The sequence below is a fragment of the Nymphaea colorata genome, chromosome 5 (genome assembly GCF_008831285.2).
Source record: "Nymphaea colorata isolate Beijing-Zhang1983 chromosome 5, ASM883128v2, whole genome shotgun sequence".
Taxonomy (NCBI): domain Eukaryota; kingdom Viridiplantae; phylum Streptophyta; class Magnoliopsida; order Nymphaeales; family Nymphaeaceae; genus Nymphaea; species Nymphaea colorata.
Genome location: NC_045142.1, coordinates 7,043,084 through 7,058,981, shown reverse-complemented (window position 1 = coordinate 7,058,981; position 15,898 = coordinate 7,043,084). Strand labels below are relative to the sequence as shown.

General features: G+C 37.3%; 1 protein-coding gene across 7 annotated transcripts; it reads left to right on the top strand.

Annotated features, from left to right (window-relative positions):
- The first annotated feature begins 1,175 nt into the window (after window positions 1-1,175).
- Window positions 1,176-15,096, top strand: LOC116254293 (ribosome biogenesis protein bms1). Of its 7 annotated transcripts, none has more exons than XM_050077913.1 (19): window positions 1,176-1,535; window positions 1,926-2,088; window positions 3,315-3,461; window positions 3,583-3,673; window positions 3,842-3,960; window positions 5,475-5,665; window positions 5,800-6,010; window positions 6,499-6,739; window positions 7,021-7,451; window positions 8,807-8,891; window positions 9,504-9,706; window positions 9,835-10,194; window positions 10,518-10,604; window positions 10,691-10,909; window positions 12,045-12,284; window positions 12,812-13,021; window positions 13,426-13,698; window positions 14,248-14,445; window positions 14,750-15,096. In XM_050077913.1, exons 2-19 carry the CDS (start codon window positions 1,963-1,965, stop codon window positions 14,909-14,911), a joined length of 3,594 nt encoding a protein of 1,197 aa, XP_049933870.1. In that variant the 5' UTR covers window positions 1,176-1,535; window positions 1,926-1,962; the 3' UTR covers window positions 14,912-15,096. The 7 variants fall into 7 exon arrangements, with proteins under 7 accessions (XP_049933870.1, XP_049933872.1, XP_049933871.1 ...); XM_050077915.1 differs by having other exon boundaries at window positions 1,914-2,088; XM_050077914.1 differs by having other exon boundaries at window positions 1,176-1,643.
- Window positions 15,097-15,898: the final 802 nt, after the last annotated feature.

Below are 15,898 nucleotides of genomic sequence, written 5' to 3'. Positions count from 1 at the left end.
CTAAAAATAAATCCGATCCAAATTTATATCCGACATCCGATGTCATTTATCGGATATTAATTTTTTTTTCATATCCGATTTTTTTGGATTGGTTCGGTTGGATATCTGATTCGATATATAACATCACTACACAAATGCATACATTACATCCTCCCCATTAATATATAACTCGTTTTTTTGATATGTATTGCAAATCTATAAACTTTTTAAAGTATAATATGTAATACATGTTGAAACTTTAGAATCTAGTACATGCAATTTACATGCAATTTGCCAAAACATTTCTTCGATGGAATTATATTTATAAATGATTTTTTTACAACATGTAACGATATAACATAGCCATTTGCGCGAACCATGCACCTTGTTTACAACATTATGGTTGGATTTGAGGCTGCTAAAATATGTTGTGAAGTTAAGAGGCAACCATTTTATAAGTATTGATATTTTTGTATTTGTAGCATTAATTGTTCTATGGCTAAATCATGCAGACAGAGCCAAGGGGAATCTAGCAAGGGCCACCACCAGCCATAAGCTTTTCAAAAATAAAATTTTACTACTTAAGAAAATTTGAATTTATTCTTTGTTAAAAATTAGAGGTCATGTAGCAGCCTCCTTTGGGTTCAAAAAGCATTCGTTAATCAAACGATTCTTTTTTTTTCATCTTTCATTTCTTATGAAACTGAAAAATTTATTTCCTGTAACATAAACCCAAGTTCAGCAAACACAGAGGGGCTTTGAAAATTTGAATTTTGTTTTTATTTCTTCAATTCCTAAAAAAAATTTGGATACTTATTCCCAACTTCATATTTCCAATGGATCAAATGACCCTTGAAAAAAGAGCCACCAAACAAAAATGAGTTTTGTCAAACCCTATTATGATGTAAACCAAACACGCCTTGAGGGTTTTAGAATATGATTATAAATATGGGTGTTGGAACTTGGTGTTCTAATCACAAACAAGGATTACCAAGCAGTGGACAGAAGAACGTTGAGAACAAATGGGTGTCGCGGTAAGATCAACTTCGGTTCCTTTCTTAAACGACCCACGGACGCGTTATAGCACATTTGGTTTTCTTCTAATGGCGCGTTTGATTGGATGGGATTAGACGGTTGAAGTGGGATTCAAATCCCTTTTTAATCACGAAATTGCAGCGTTCAGCAAACATGGAAAACAAAAACGCCGGATGAATCCAGCGGGATTCTGAATCTCTGATCCCGTGATCGTGTCGCACCACGAGGGATGCGACCAAAATCCAGGGCAAATGGTTTTGCCCGTTAAGCTCTCTCCCTCTCTCTCGGCTCTTTCCCTCGAAATCGTAATACTACCGCCTTTTCCTCTTGCTGCCGGCAGCCGTCGTCTGTTCGCACTGTCGCGCTCTGGCTCTTCCTCGCGTCGGCCTTTCCAGGACTCCTTCTTGCTGTTCTAAGTCCGTTTTCTGGACTTTCCGTTCTCTGTTGGAGTCCGGGTGGTGGGTTGGCGATCTGCACCCTCTTCCTGTTTCTCCTTCCGCTCGCCTCCTCGAATTCCGAAGGTGACTCCTTTTATCCTCTAAGAAGGAGCTTGACCGACTCCGACAACATCTTGCAGATAACCGGCGCTCGTGAGGCCTTCCCCATCAAGATAACCGTGTCATTAGGGTGTATGTTCCCCTTCCACTTGACCCACCTAGTTCTAGGGTTAGAGGTTTGAGTCTTTGACGGGGATCTCTCAAGAAGGAAAACCGATGCCGGACATTGTCGGCCAGTTTTAGGTAGCGAATGTTGATACCCGACTCTCTCTATTTTAATGCACCAATAGCTCGCAAGTGACTTGTTCCTTGGTCTCTGGTGCTTTTGGCAAGGTGGTACCTGTCTAGATGCACCGCCGTTTGTCCACATTGATGTTTTCGGCTAATTGGGGTTCTATGTAGTATTTGTTTCAGGGGTTAACGAGGAAAGTGGTGGTCAAGTTTCTGCAAGATGGGGGTTACAGCAGAGCAGACTCATAGGGCTCATAGAAGTAGACAGTCGGGTCCATCTGCCAAGAAGAAGGACAAGGCAGACAAGAAGAAGCGGGGCATATCAGAGGAGAAGCAAAATCCTAAGGTTTGTTATCCTTATTGTGTGTTTTTTTTTTTGTGTGCTTTCCTTTTGTTACGATCAGAGTTGGGAGGGTCCACTTTTAATGTTTGGTGCATGAATTGTGTTAAAGAGAATTATTGGAGCATGTTTAGGATGTTTATTGAATTCGGCTACCTGCTATGGTTTTTGTTCTTAGTGTGATTCTGAGGTTGATAATTTTACAACTTTCGGTTGAATTGCAAGTGAGAGAACACCTCTATTGCATTTTATTTCTGTTAAAATTGTGAAGAGACTTCTAGTTATACGAGCAGAAATGTATATTAGCTAATTTGCGACCACACTGCGTTCAAAGAAATGTGGGCCTCAATCACTGTCACATTTTATTTGTAACTCATTCACTGTTTGGGATTGTATGGTTACTTTGGGCATCGATAGAGGTCTGGTGTCCTTCAAACCAAGCATTCTTCGTTATTATTTGGAGAAGCAAGTGTCGGTCAAAGATTTTAGTTTTTTTTTGGCTGACGGCTGAAGAAAATTAATCCCTCTGCACTTCTTTGTATTAATTCTCACTGGCATTTTTGGTAATCTTCTTGATGCATATATGATTTATACAATGGCTGAAGTTTGCATTTGATTCTCACGTAGTTTCAGTTGCTTTGTGGAATCACACCAATACGATGGCCCTGTCCCTTTATGGAGATTCACACATGGTGGAAGACATTTCATAGTTTCCCTTTATTTCAGTACATGATAATGGTCAAGATGATGATGGCGCAGGCGATCACTATGTTGATGATTGTTAATACTATCACCATAAAATCATGGAAATTTGAAATAAAGTGTGTTCAATAAACTAATATCTTCAATAAATTGTTTATGAAAAGTTCCAATTTCAGTCAATCGACATGACATGTTCATTTAATTGCAGAATTTCTGTCTGCTAGGAGCACTCAGCATTCTTAGTTAGAAAAATATATGAGAATGCCAAGTTATTTAGGCAATGTATCAATTATGCTGCAACTAAATGTACAAAACTGGGTTGGACAAGTGTTTCAATTTGCAGCTGTATATTGCATGTCCATCTGAAGGCACCTTATTGTTGAATTCCAGATATATCAGAGAGAATTTTTTTCTGCTGGGTGCTCATATTGCCTTTCCTTGCATTTTCCCTTGCATTTGTTTTGGTCAGCCTGTATTTGGTTCTGGATATGGCTGCTTATTTGGTTTTCTGTTGTTCTTTTGTTTGGAAGGCATTTGCTTTCAAATCAACAGTTAAAGCTAGACGTCTGCAGTCTCGTGCATCTGAAAAGGAACAGAAAAGGCTCCATGTCCCAACAATTGATCGTTCAACTGGTGAACCAGCACCATTTGTTGTTGTAGTTCATGGTCCTCCAAAGGTAGGTGACTTTTTGTAGATTTTGAAATGGTTATGAATTTGTATTTGAGAAGTTTGGTCTATTTTGTGCTTTGCTTTAAATGATGTAGAGTTCTGAACAAATTTCATGGGTTTGATTGCAGGTTGGCAAGTCATTGTTGATAAAATCACTCGTAAAACATTACACTAGGCAAAACTTATCTGATGTTCGTGGTCCGATAACCATTGTGTCAGGTGCCTTAGCATTGCTTTCTAATCTCTGTTAGGATGCATGTTCTTTTGTTCTTTTGGGTCTTTTAAGAATTTTTATATGACTAGCTATTGTTCTTGGGTATTAATTATCATGCATTGTGATATTTGGAAAGCGGTTGCAATTAAACCTAAATTCCTTTGCACCTGTAGGTAAACAAAGGCGGTTGCAGTTTGTTGAATGCCCAAATGATATTAATGGCATGATTGATGCTGCAAAGTTTGCTGATGTTGCTCTTCTTCTGATCGATGGAAGTTATGGGTTTGAGATGGTAAGAATTATAGCCACAAATGTCATTTTCGGGTTTTAAACAGTGAGGTTTTTCTCAGGTTTAAAACGGCAGAGTTGTTTTTTTGGAGAGAAATTTGGAAAGAATTCGACTAACTTTATGACAATTAATATTTCGGTGAGAAAGAGAAAGGTGGCGAAAATATTATTAAAAATGAAATGCAAAAAATGTGCAAATAAAATCTGGTAATTACAAAACTCTAAACAACATGAAAAAAATCTCAAAAAATGAAAAAAGGTTTTTTTTTTCATTTTTTGAAAAAACATGTTTCTTTTTTCCATTTTTTTCAGTAATTATAAAGATGGTGGATGGTGATTAGTGGTGACCTGATTTCTAATAAAATGAACTCTAAGTACCTTAAATCTGGAGAGACTAGACTGCTCATGCACCTTGTTCATGACAAGTCCATTAATACCACATTCTGCTGATTATGAGCCAGATTGGCTTACCCCATTTTATCCTCTACATTTGAATGATTATATACTAAGATGTGAATTTCTTTGGTTACTCAGAAATGCATCTCTTTGTTTTTATTAATGATTCAACCACGTGTTCCAGTGAATATCTTTTTGGCTATACAAACGTGAACACCACTACCCTTCCTCTCCCTCATGGGGAAAAATAGAAAGGAAAAGTAAAAAGAGCACAAACACACAACCGTGCTACCATGACAATGAAATAGAAAAGTATCATAAGTTTGACGATGCTTAATAAACAGTGGATTGGTGATTGTGGCATACTATACAATTGTTTTCTCTCTCCACCTTTTATCTGAAGAGGTTTAAGGTTAATTTGGGTAAGTTTTGATATAATCATTCATTAGTTATTAATTACTATGGCTGGTCTTCTGGTTATCGATTTGTATAACTTCAAAGAAAACCAGGTCTGCGTTCAAACTATGAATTTTTTAGGTTAAATTGAGTTCATAGAGATAGCTATATATGTGTGTACGTTTTATTTAAAAGAAGAGGTTCTGCGACAGCCGACAAATAGGGAAAATGGTTCATCTAGCTGCAAGAACTTGAAGACCTTTTCTTTTGATAGCATGTTCAATGAGTTGCTGCTTTGTATGGACAGTGGAAAGCAGGCAGTCAACTTGTTGCCATTTTTCTGTGGTTTCTTATCCTTAATTCCCATCATTTGGAAGCTTCTTTGATACAATACATGTAGCTGAAACAGGAAATGAGTGGTTGAAAAAAAATCTCAGGTTGTCAATTTTTTCAAATTGGAGAAACCTGTTGGTTCCAACAAATTCTGGTTTCATTACTTGTTCCTGGGAGTTTTTTCCTGCTGTTCTGGTTTGATATGTTATTTGCCCAATCAAATGCTAAGAAGCTTTACAATGTTAACCTGTTGCTTCCAACAAATTCTGGTTACATTACTTGTTCCTGGGAGTTGTTTCCTGCTGTTCTGGTTCGATATGTTATTTGCCCAATCAAATGTTAAGAAGCTTTACAATGTTGAGCTGATAATGTTTTGACAACCATCTTATGCAGGAAACTTTTGAGTTTCTTAACATTTTGCAAGTTCATGGTTTCCCAAGAGTTATGGGAGTGCTTACTCATCTTGATAAATTTAAAGATGTGAAGAAACTAAGGAAGACAAAGCAGCAGTTAAAGCATCGGTTTTGGACTGAAATATATGATGGAGCAAAGTTATTCTATTTATCAGGGCTAATTCATGGAAAGTAGGTTGCTTTCACTTTATCTTACCTTTGTTGCATATGAATTTTTTGTAGTTGATTTTATGTCTTCGTCTTTCTTTTATCTTTAAATGCTGGTGTTTCACATGACCATATTGCATATTCAATGTTACTATCAGGTATTCGAAACGTGAAATTCACAACCTTGCAAGATTTATTTCTGTGATGAAATTTCCTCCTTTGTCTTGGAGAACTACTCATCCTTATGTGTTAGTCGACCGTTTTGAAGATGTGACTCCTCCAGAAAAAGTACAGTCAAATAAAAAATGTGATAGAAATATTACGTTATATGGATACCTGCGTGGTTGCAACATGAAGAAGGGAACAAAGGTATGCTATTTTCTGCCCTTAAACCTGGCGATTAATTTTTTATGTTCATTTTTAACTCCATGTTTTGCTTCTAGTTACTGAACGGAAGTATGTGAGAAACTAAAAAGTTGGAAGAAGTGTCTGGGAGCTGAAACAGCTGTTTAAATTTTAATCATGTTGGTTGTGCTCTTCCAATTATGAGACTATCAACTATGGTACTTAAATAATATGAGAGTTTTTCTGGGAAATAATTCTTTTTTGTTTCAATTGTAATGAGTGAAAACATCATCTTTTCTGTCCCATTATTGGTGCATTATGATGTTATTGATTGTGTTGCTCATAAGGTGTTCTGCATTCGTATGAAGATGATTTTCCTCTGCGTGACAATTTATTTTAAAAGTTTACTACGTTTCCTATCCTGCTCAACAATTTTAGTCAAATGGCTGTAAGTCCGATTCTTTTGCACACACTTTCATATTTTATCACGGCTGATTGGCATCTTGATGTAGGTCCATGTTGCTGGTGTTGGCGATTACCATTTGGCTAGTATTACGTGCTTGGCGGATCCCTGTCCTTTGCCTTCCGCTGCCAAGAAGAAGGGCCTGCGAGACAGGGAAAAACTTTTTTATGCACCTATGTCTGATCTTGGGGATCTTCTGTATGATAAGGATGCTATTTACATAAACATCAATGATCATATGGTACAGTTTTCTAAAATGGATCAGCAAAATAGCTCAACAACAGATAAAGGTAGTACACAATTCTTTGAAAATGCATTAGATGAGCTATTCACATAATTAGATGAGCCATTCACATAACTATTTTACTTGATAAATATTTTAGTGCTCTCTTTTTCTCTCTCCACACACAAACACACATACAGAGGGAGAAAGACATTCCAATCAAGGACCATGGTAAACACATGCATAAATCTTCTGCCATGTATCTTCTTTTTCTTTTTTTCTTTTTTCTTTTTCATTAAATTTGTCTGTTTTGATAGTTTCCTATTTTTTGTTTGTCTCCATTTCCAGCAAGGGACCATGATGTTGGTGAACTGATGGTAAAGACACTTCAAAATACAAAGTACTCAGTTAATGAGAAGTTGGAGCAGAGCTTCATTAATCTTTTTGGTACGAGGCCTTCCGCATATAAACCGAATGTCAGTTCTGATGGTAATGCTGGAAAAGGACCAATTGAGAGTACACCTTTGCCAAGTGATTCACAAGCTTTTACTGAGGGCGGTATGGGGAACAAGGATGGTGCTGCAAAACCCTCTGGGCAGGGAGAGGGTACAAACATGGAGAGACATATTGAAGAAAACCTTGATGTTTCAGATGAGGAAAGTGAGGATGAATCTGAAGAAAATGGGATACATGTGCCACCATCACCTAATTTCAGAGAGGAAGCTGATATACAAGATGGAAGATTAAGAAGAAGAGTTGTGTTTGCAAATGATACTCAGGTAATGAAGGGAGACAAAATTCCTGTGATAATGCCAGTTTTGTAATATTATTGTGTTGGGATATTTTTTTTTTGAACTGACTGGTGTGAACGATGATATAAGGTATAAACCATGGAATCTCAGCAAAAAGAAAAAGGGAGAAATATTAAGGTTAAAATATCATTAAAAGGATATGGTGTGGTGGAAAAGCCAAGGGTCGTACGTCTAAAGCTTGTTTGATTAGCTTTCTCTCATGACAGAGAAAGCATAATGCCATGATGGTGTCTACAGACTCATGCAAACAGTGCACAGGAGAGCGTGGTGGGGCCTGTGTAAAATTTAATCACTTGGGCACCTGTTTGGTGTTGCCATGCATTCCATGGTAAACCATCAAACATGTGGAGCGACACAGACTGAGGTATCTGTTGAGTTCTTCCCTATCAAAAATGCTCTTGAAAGCTATGGTTCGTCTTGTAGATGAAGGTACAGATGTACTAGTGTCTTTCAAAATTTTGCTTTGTTGTATTTAATGCCTATATTGTGGACCTTCTGTCTACCTGGAAGGATAGTGGGGCTGTGGGCCATGCTCAATGCCATACATCCAGAAGTTTTATGAGGTATAATTGTGCGGTAAATTCTGCACATGCCCAAATTGCATATGCATATTTCCATATGCTGTTATATCAGATACCAAAGGGGAATACATTGCATTTAGCATGCTGAAATTAGAATCTGGCTGTATGCAAATTGCCAAAGCAATTCTCAAGCTTGTTTACTGTTCAATTTTGTGTATGGCTTCTACAGTAGACTATCTTGTTCTTCCTTTACGATAGGATAAAAACTTGTCAAGACTCATAAAGTAATGATGGCAAATTGAGTAATTTTTGCTTTAAAAGACTCTGCTTATCTGAATAGTGTCAGTGAAGCTTTGCGAATGCAAGGTGAGACTGTTTTGGTATTCAAAGTTTCAAACTAGTTTGGGCGTGCTTAAGTCTTTAGTTAGTCCTTAGTTAAATTTCCTGTTGCAAGTTGCGACACAGTTCACCTCATTTGAAACGTTGATAATAGGGCTGCTTAAAATTGAAAATGCAGGTAAGCTCTCATAGATGTCTCCATCTTTTGATAAACTGCATGAGGTGCCTTCAAGTTTTTGTAGTACATATGCAGAAATGGCATGCAAAGAATCATCTTGGTTCTGCCGTAGCCAGTTGGTGAAATATAGCTGTTACATGGCTCTCCATAGTAAATGTCTTTTATCCATAATCTTGTTTGCGATTTAGGCTGTCAGTTTTCTTTTCTTTTTTGCTTTGCTGCTGTATATATGTCTGTTTTGCTTAAGATCTTGAAACACACCCAGCACATTTTGTTGGTGACAGGATTCTGAGGAAGAAATCATGGATGATGTATCCTCAACAGATGATGATATTTCTGGAGAAAGCAATGAAGAGATGAGTTCAGAAGGTACGTCACCATTCTATTGTCTATTTTTAGCATATACTGGCAGGCTGTCAAGTTAGTTAATACTGTGAAGATAAGTCAACACAGGTATGTGTGATTTGTCGGTGAGTGGGTACGGCGACATGGGTACATGGGTGTGGCTGCAGTTTAAAACATATAAAATTATATTTTCAATCTTAATTTTTTCTTTAATTTTGTTTTTTCCCTCCTTTTGTGTTTCCCTTCCACCAAGATTCTATATTTTCCTGTCATTTTCTTTAATTTTGAGAATTTTTGTGGATTATTAAATATATATTTACATATAAGCTCTGCCATACCCATGTACCCAAATTTTCTAGAATCACGGTACTCGTACCCACATCCCCTTACTTGTACCCATGTGACTTAGATGTTAAGGTTGTGCCTGATTAGTGCAGTTACTTTGTGGTGTTAGATTGGAGGATGCTCAATAGGTTGTGAAGGCTGACGAGGGAACTTTTACTGGTCTACTGTTGTTTGTGTTTTTTAAGTATTTGTTTTAGGACTAATCTTGCTGGTTGTTTCAATGAAAAATTAGCCATTCTAAGAATGCTATTCCCTGTCAAGCTCTTAGGTGCTTTTTGATTTGTATGGCAGATGAGAAGGGGGAGGGCTTGGACCATGAAGATCTATCAGCCTCTAAATCTATTGTAAATAAACATGTCACTCTAATGCAGCTTGTATATGGGCAACCTCTCGCAAAATCAAGGTCTTCTATTAATGAATCACTTGGAAGTAGTGAAAGTGAAGGAAGTGAAGATGATGAAGATTTCTTCAGGCCCAAAGGTGAACGTACGAAGGTGAGAAAGACAGATATCATTGTATTACTTTCTTTCTGGATCCCATATTTTATTCCTGTTGCTGTCATTTTTTTGGTGCTGTTTATGGAAACAGCTGTGGATTAGATGTCACTGTTTGTTCACTACAGAAACTGGGTGCGGAGCTGGACATTGACAGTGTTAATGGTGAAGATTGCTCCAAATGGGGGTCTGCTCACATACGATTGACGGATTGGTCAAATGACGAGGCTATTAAAAGCATTCGTGATCGCTTTGTCACGGGAGATTGGTCGAAGGCTTCTCATAGAGGTCAGGAGATGCAAGATGATGAAGGCAGTGAGGGCTCTGTTTATGGTGACTTTGAGGATTTGGAGACTGGTGAACAGTACAAAGGTGAAGAACCACCTAAGGAGGATAAAGATGTAGATGACTCAAAACAAGTTGACCCCCAGGCAGAAGAACGCCGTCTTAAAAAGCTTGCTCTTCGTGCACAGTTTGATGCCAAATATCCTCTATCTAGAATTAGTCTGCTTCTGATTATCACTCTGTGGTACATAGAAAGCAGGATTTTTTTTACATCCTTTATGCTTGATCTCTGTGTTGCATTGACATGTTATAATTTGTAAATTTGCATAGTAGCTACATAATTATGTTAAACGTTAGGTCATTTTCTGGAAAATTTTACATGTTGCCAATATTTTATGGGAAATTAGAATGATGCAACTTCTTTTTCTGGTTGGAATCTTTGCAAGTTGATACTCTATGTGAAAGGTTCTGTGTATTGGCTCTCGATTCTACTTACCCTTTGGTACCTTAACGTCCAACTACATATGATGATTCTGGACTATCGGAAGATGAGGACGATAAAAAAAAGTTAAAGTACCATCAGAGCCAAGCACATGATGGCTATTTTGACAAGGTGAGTTTTGCTTATCCAAATTGAGATTGTCACTCGTCTCTTTCATGTTTATGTAAGTTTTAACTTTTAAGAATCTTGTTTCACAGTTGAAAAAGGAGATGGAACTTCGGAAACAAATGAATGTTGCAGAACTCAATGATCTGGATGAGTTGACTCGTATTGAGATTGAGGGCTTCAGAACAGGATCATACCTAAGGTTGGAGATCCATGATGTTCCATTTGAGATGGTTGATCATTTTGATCCTAGGCACCCATTCCTAGTTGGAGGGCTTGGTCTTGGTGAAGAAAGTGTTGGATACATGCAGGTCAATTCCATAAGTTTTACAGTTTTCTTTTATATCTTTATTATCATTTTATAGTTTTGTGGTGTCTATTTTGTTTTAGTTTTGTTTTAGTTATTTTTCCTAATGGATCTTTATTACAGCACTTTCTCCCAGATACTGTTGATAATTATGAAAATTATATCGTAAGAATGATTACTTTTGATGGTCAGGAAACTGTATATTTGTTCCTATCAAATATGTGTCTATAAATTGTCAACCATTTTCCTGCTTCAGTTAATTGATCTTGTAACTTAACTGTTTGTGAGCTTCAATCTGTGATGTTCTAGGTGGGAGGTGGAAAACCAAAATTATGAAAAGTGAGGAAGCAGAACTAAGTCGAAATAATGCAGATCAAGGCTTTTTTTTTTGCACCAAATTACTTATTGTTTCTCAAAGAAAATGGTGTTTCATCCAATGTGCTTTGTGTCATCATGCAACTTTTCTTTTTTAGTGTTTTTTATTCTTTTTTGGTTGCAACATGTATGGGTATTTGTTATTCAAAAGGTTATTTTCCCACACTACTACAGTTACATGTGTTCATATCCTAGACTCTGAAACGTGAACTGAGTTGTGTGATCTTCTGTGAGGCAAAGGTGAACAAAGATCTAAACAAACGTGCCCATTATTTTTACAAACCGGTTTTAGCCATTTATACTCTTGAGCAACTGGCAGACCATCTACGAATCTGCTATTCAGTTGTTGAAAGTTTTTCTTCTCCTTCTTTCCCTTTTTGGTAGGTACGAGTGTTTGGAATCATCAAGTTGCCTTATAGAAAAATTCATAAATCACTAGGTGATGGTTGTATATGTGCCTTTTCTTTGAGATGTTTGAGTATACAACCACAAGGGACCAGCTAGATACAAAATTGGTCTGCTGGAACGATGATTTACATCTGCAACACTAAATTGCAAAGTCTTAATTCTATTATATTCCACAAATAGCTTGCTGCACTTGGATACTTTTAGCTGCCTGGAGTTTTGAATATGTCTTGCTCAGATATGTTTGGAGCATTTAGCAGATCTGCATTTAAACTTTTGTATTTTACTTACCCTTTGTGAACTATGCATCTATCCATCTGATATAAAACTTAGCTTTGTTTACTTCTTCCTTCATCCAGGTTCGACTGAAGCGGCATAGGTGGCACAAGAAAATATTGAAAACAAGAGATCCAATCATCGTTTCAGTTGGTTGGAGACGTTATCAGACAATGCCCATATATGCCATTGAAGACCAAAATGGGCGACACCGTATGTTGAAGTATACTCCAGAACATATGCATTGTCTGGCAATGTTTTGGGGACCTCTGGCTCCACCAAATACTGGAGTGGTAGCAGTCCAAAATGTAGCAAATAGTCAGGTCTGGCAGTTTCCTTCTAGTCCCCCGCTCCCCCATATCAAATAAAACATGTTGAAAATGTTAGAGGTGCATCTTCCTAAAGAGGTGAAGTATGATTTAGGACGGGAAGATGCTTGGTGAAGGAAGGACAATGCTCTAGCTTATCATTGCCACCAGTGCTGATACTGAGGGCATGCTTTGCACTGCCCACAATTCTTTAGCGTTTACAACTTCTTTCATGCAAGCTTTCTAGCACAAAAAGGTTTTAAGATACGTAAACAGGAAAGTTGCAGCGCTTATTTCTTCAGTACATCTTCTGAAACCTAAGACCCTCTAAGCCTGTAATGGTTGGTCACCTTGCTTGAAATTGTTAAATAAGAGTGGAATATGGTCTGCATATATGGTCTCCAGGGCTAGTGAATCTTCTCAATACCATTGGCCGGACTCATTTAATTTATTTTTTAAGCAGTCACCTCTTTTTCCTTGACAAAATATTTAATGCATCGTTTTTTGTGCTTATATTTGGTTCACTCTAATGATATGAGCAGGCATCTTTCCGTATTACTGCAACAGCAGTTGTTTTGGAATTTAATCATGCAGTCCGCATAATGAAGAAAATCAAGCTGGTTGGTTATCCCTTCAAAATTTTTAAGAAGACGGCGCTTATTAAAGATATGTTCACATCTGCACTTGAAGTAGCTAGGTTTGAAGGTGCAGCCATCAGAACCGTGAGTGGCATCAGGGGACAAGTTAAGAAGGTACATTGGGAATTTGTCCTAGGAGTTGTTTGTGAGATGCTGCATATTTCCTTTTGGTACTTTCTTTTCTCTGTCTATCAAAATAACAGTGCTATTTTCTTGTCAGAAACAATCATGAAAATTTGAACTTCAGTATGTCTCCTTTCTTTCTCCGTGTCCCCTCTCTTTCCACATCCATTCTCAATCTTGTCTTTCAAATGTATTTAGCCTTCTGATCTTCATCAAGTCCTTTCTTCCAGTTTTACTTTTTCAGTGTCTGCATCTTTTGATGCTTCTCGTACTTTTTGTTCAAAATTGCACCTAGAAGAGTTAGATGTGCATGCCACTCTGTTTTTTTGGGCTGATTTAAGCAATCTTATTTAGCTTTTCCAGTAATATTTTTTTTTTCTTTTTCTGCTCTGTAGGCTGTAAAACTAGTACCAAAGAAAGGGAACAAAAATAACCAACCAGTACCTGCTCCAGAAGGGTGTGCAAGGTGCACATTTGAGGACAAACTGCTTATGAGCGACATTGTTTTCTTGCGTGCATGGACTCAAGTGGATGTCCCATGCTTCTTCAATCCAGTGACTACAGCTCTGCAGTCACGTGATGAGACCTGGAGGGGTATGAAAACAGTTTCAGAGCTTCGCAGAGATCACAATCTTCCAGTTCCTTTAAATAAAGATTCAGTTTACAAGGTACTTTCTCTTGGACGAGAATACTCAGTTGATTTTGTTAGAACATGAATCTCTAGCTTTTAGGTCTTCGAATTTCTGGGCTAACTTGCAGTAGTACTGCGTCTTTGTTCTGTTATAGCTCAGACCAAGAAAAGTTCCTGTTATCTCGTAGGATTATTGATTGTATGATGTCTAACAATTGAATGAGCTTCTTTATTTAATTTGTTTCTTGTATAGAAACCGAGAGATGAAACTAACAGTTGTGACCTAGGGTTCTTGTTTGCGCATGAACTGGGGTCCGTTTCAGCATGTAATTTGTATGAAAATAAATTTGTATATATAAAGTAATTGGTTGTCGTGACCAAAATGTTTGAATTTTACAATTTTGCAAATATCATAGATATGGCACTTGCATTCGCCAAATAGCAATCAGTTATAGGTTCTGCTTTGTAGACCCCGCTTTCTAGTTGATGGAAGTTGATTGGGTTTGACGTTTGAATGTATCCTTTATTGCATTAAGCAAATTAGTTTTGTATTGCGTATCTTAATATGTTTTGGCTACTTGTCCAGCCTATTGAACGAAAGTCAAAGAAGTTTAATCCGTTGAGGATTTCCAAGGCACTTCAAGAGGCACTTCCTTTCCGTACTAAGCCAAAGCTTCAACCAAAACGTTCATCTCTTGAAAGGAAGAGGGCAGTCGTCATGGAGCCACATGAGAGAAGAGCTCATGCACTCATTCAACATCTGCGGTTAATCAGATCTGACAAGGTATACTTATTGGTCTCTTTTTGATAGGCGAGCTAGGTCTAGGCAGACGGCTGGATCATGCAAACAAGGATCTATACACTAGATAATAAACGGGAAGGGGGGACCCTACTCCCCAGCAGCCTTGCATTGGAAGGATCTACACCAGATATTGACTCTGGGCCTTCTGACAGTTGTAATTTTTCTTGTGGATTCTCTTGTATAGAATCTACAGATCTAACTTTTCCTGAAATAGAAAGACAAGCAATAATTTTCCCATTTTCTAAGAGGCAGTTTTTTTTTTTCTTGCCTTGGTTATTTTCTACAGATGAAGAAGCAGAAGCTCAAGGATGCAGAGAAGAGGAAGAAGTATGAAGCAGAGAAGGCTAAATTAGAGAACATTGCCAAAAAGCGGCAGCGCGAGGAGCGACGAGAGCGGTACAGGGAGGAGGACAAGCAAAAGAAGAGAACACGGCAGAGATTAGAATAGTGTCAAACATCGGTGAGAAATGGCGTAATCAAATTTAATTTTCCATTTTGAGCAGTGGTATCCTAAAATTTTGTCCGTTGTATTGGCATTATAATCATTCTTCAGGAAAAGCAATATGTATTCTCATTGCATTGATAATGTTTTCCTCCTTTCCCTAATAAAATCCAGAGTGGTTCGTGTGGGAAGTAAGTTTTTGGTCAACTTTCGTGAACAATTCCTCTGAAAATCTTATGGAATCTGAACCTGGCAGCTGAATATGGAACTTTCTGAGGCTTATCGATAAAATCTGTGCTCTATTTTTCTGTTAACCCAAGCATAGACACGTTATCGAGAACAGATGGGTGAGCTAAGTTTGGGAAAAAGGGCTGGTAGTTTATGCCTAAAATATGTTTATGAAAATTTTGTTTTGAAACCAATGCGTTAGATGGTTTAGATGTTGAATTACAAGAATCATAGATTGCAATATTAGAACATTTCTCACGTTATGGAGTTACCTTTTAAGGGATTAAAGCTTGTAGGGTTGTTTGGGAATTTAGGTGGTAAGTAGGATATTTGTTAATTAGAGCGTCACATATCTATTGCTTATCTATTGCTTGTAGTTTAAAAAGTGTTGATCGGACTTTTACAGATTCGTCCGTGAGCCTGGAGGCCCAGTTTTTGAAACATGAGAATTTCTTAAGCCACTATGACTAGGGATGTCAATGATCGGATATATCTTTAATTATAACTGTTTTTTCGGATATTCGAATTCGAATAAAGTAAAGTCATATCCGAATCCAAAATTTGATTTTACAATCTCAATTCGATTTTTATATTTATATTCGAATCCGAATTTTGACATGTATTTTGCCATTTTTCAAGTAGTAGATAGAAGATATTTGTCTAAAAATGAATTCAGTTTGAATTTGTATTCCAATTTGATCCGATATTTATGTATATCTGAATCCAAATTCGATCGAATGTCATTTATTAAATCTGAATTTCGAT

Bases quoted from the DNA above. Each gene is read 5' to 3' on its own strand.
- LOC116254293 (XM_050077913.1), top strand. From the start codon at position 1,963: ATGGGGGTTACAGCAGAGCAGACTCATAGGGCTCATAGAAGTAGACAG. The intron at 6,740-7,020 runs GTAGTACACAAT...CTCCATTTCCAG, and splicing joins TAGCTCAACAACAGATAAAG to CAAGGGACCATGATGTTGGT. The intron at 7,452-8,806 runs GTAATGAAGGGA...TGTTGGTGACAG, and splicing joins TGTTTGCAAATGATACTCAG to GATTCTGAGGAAGAAATCAT.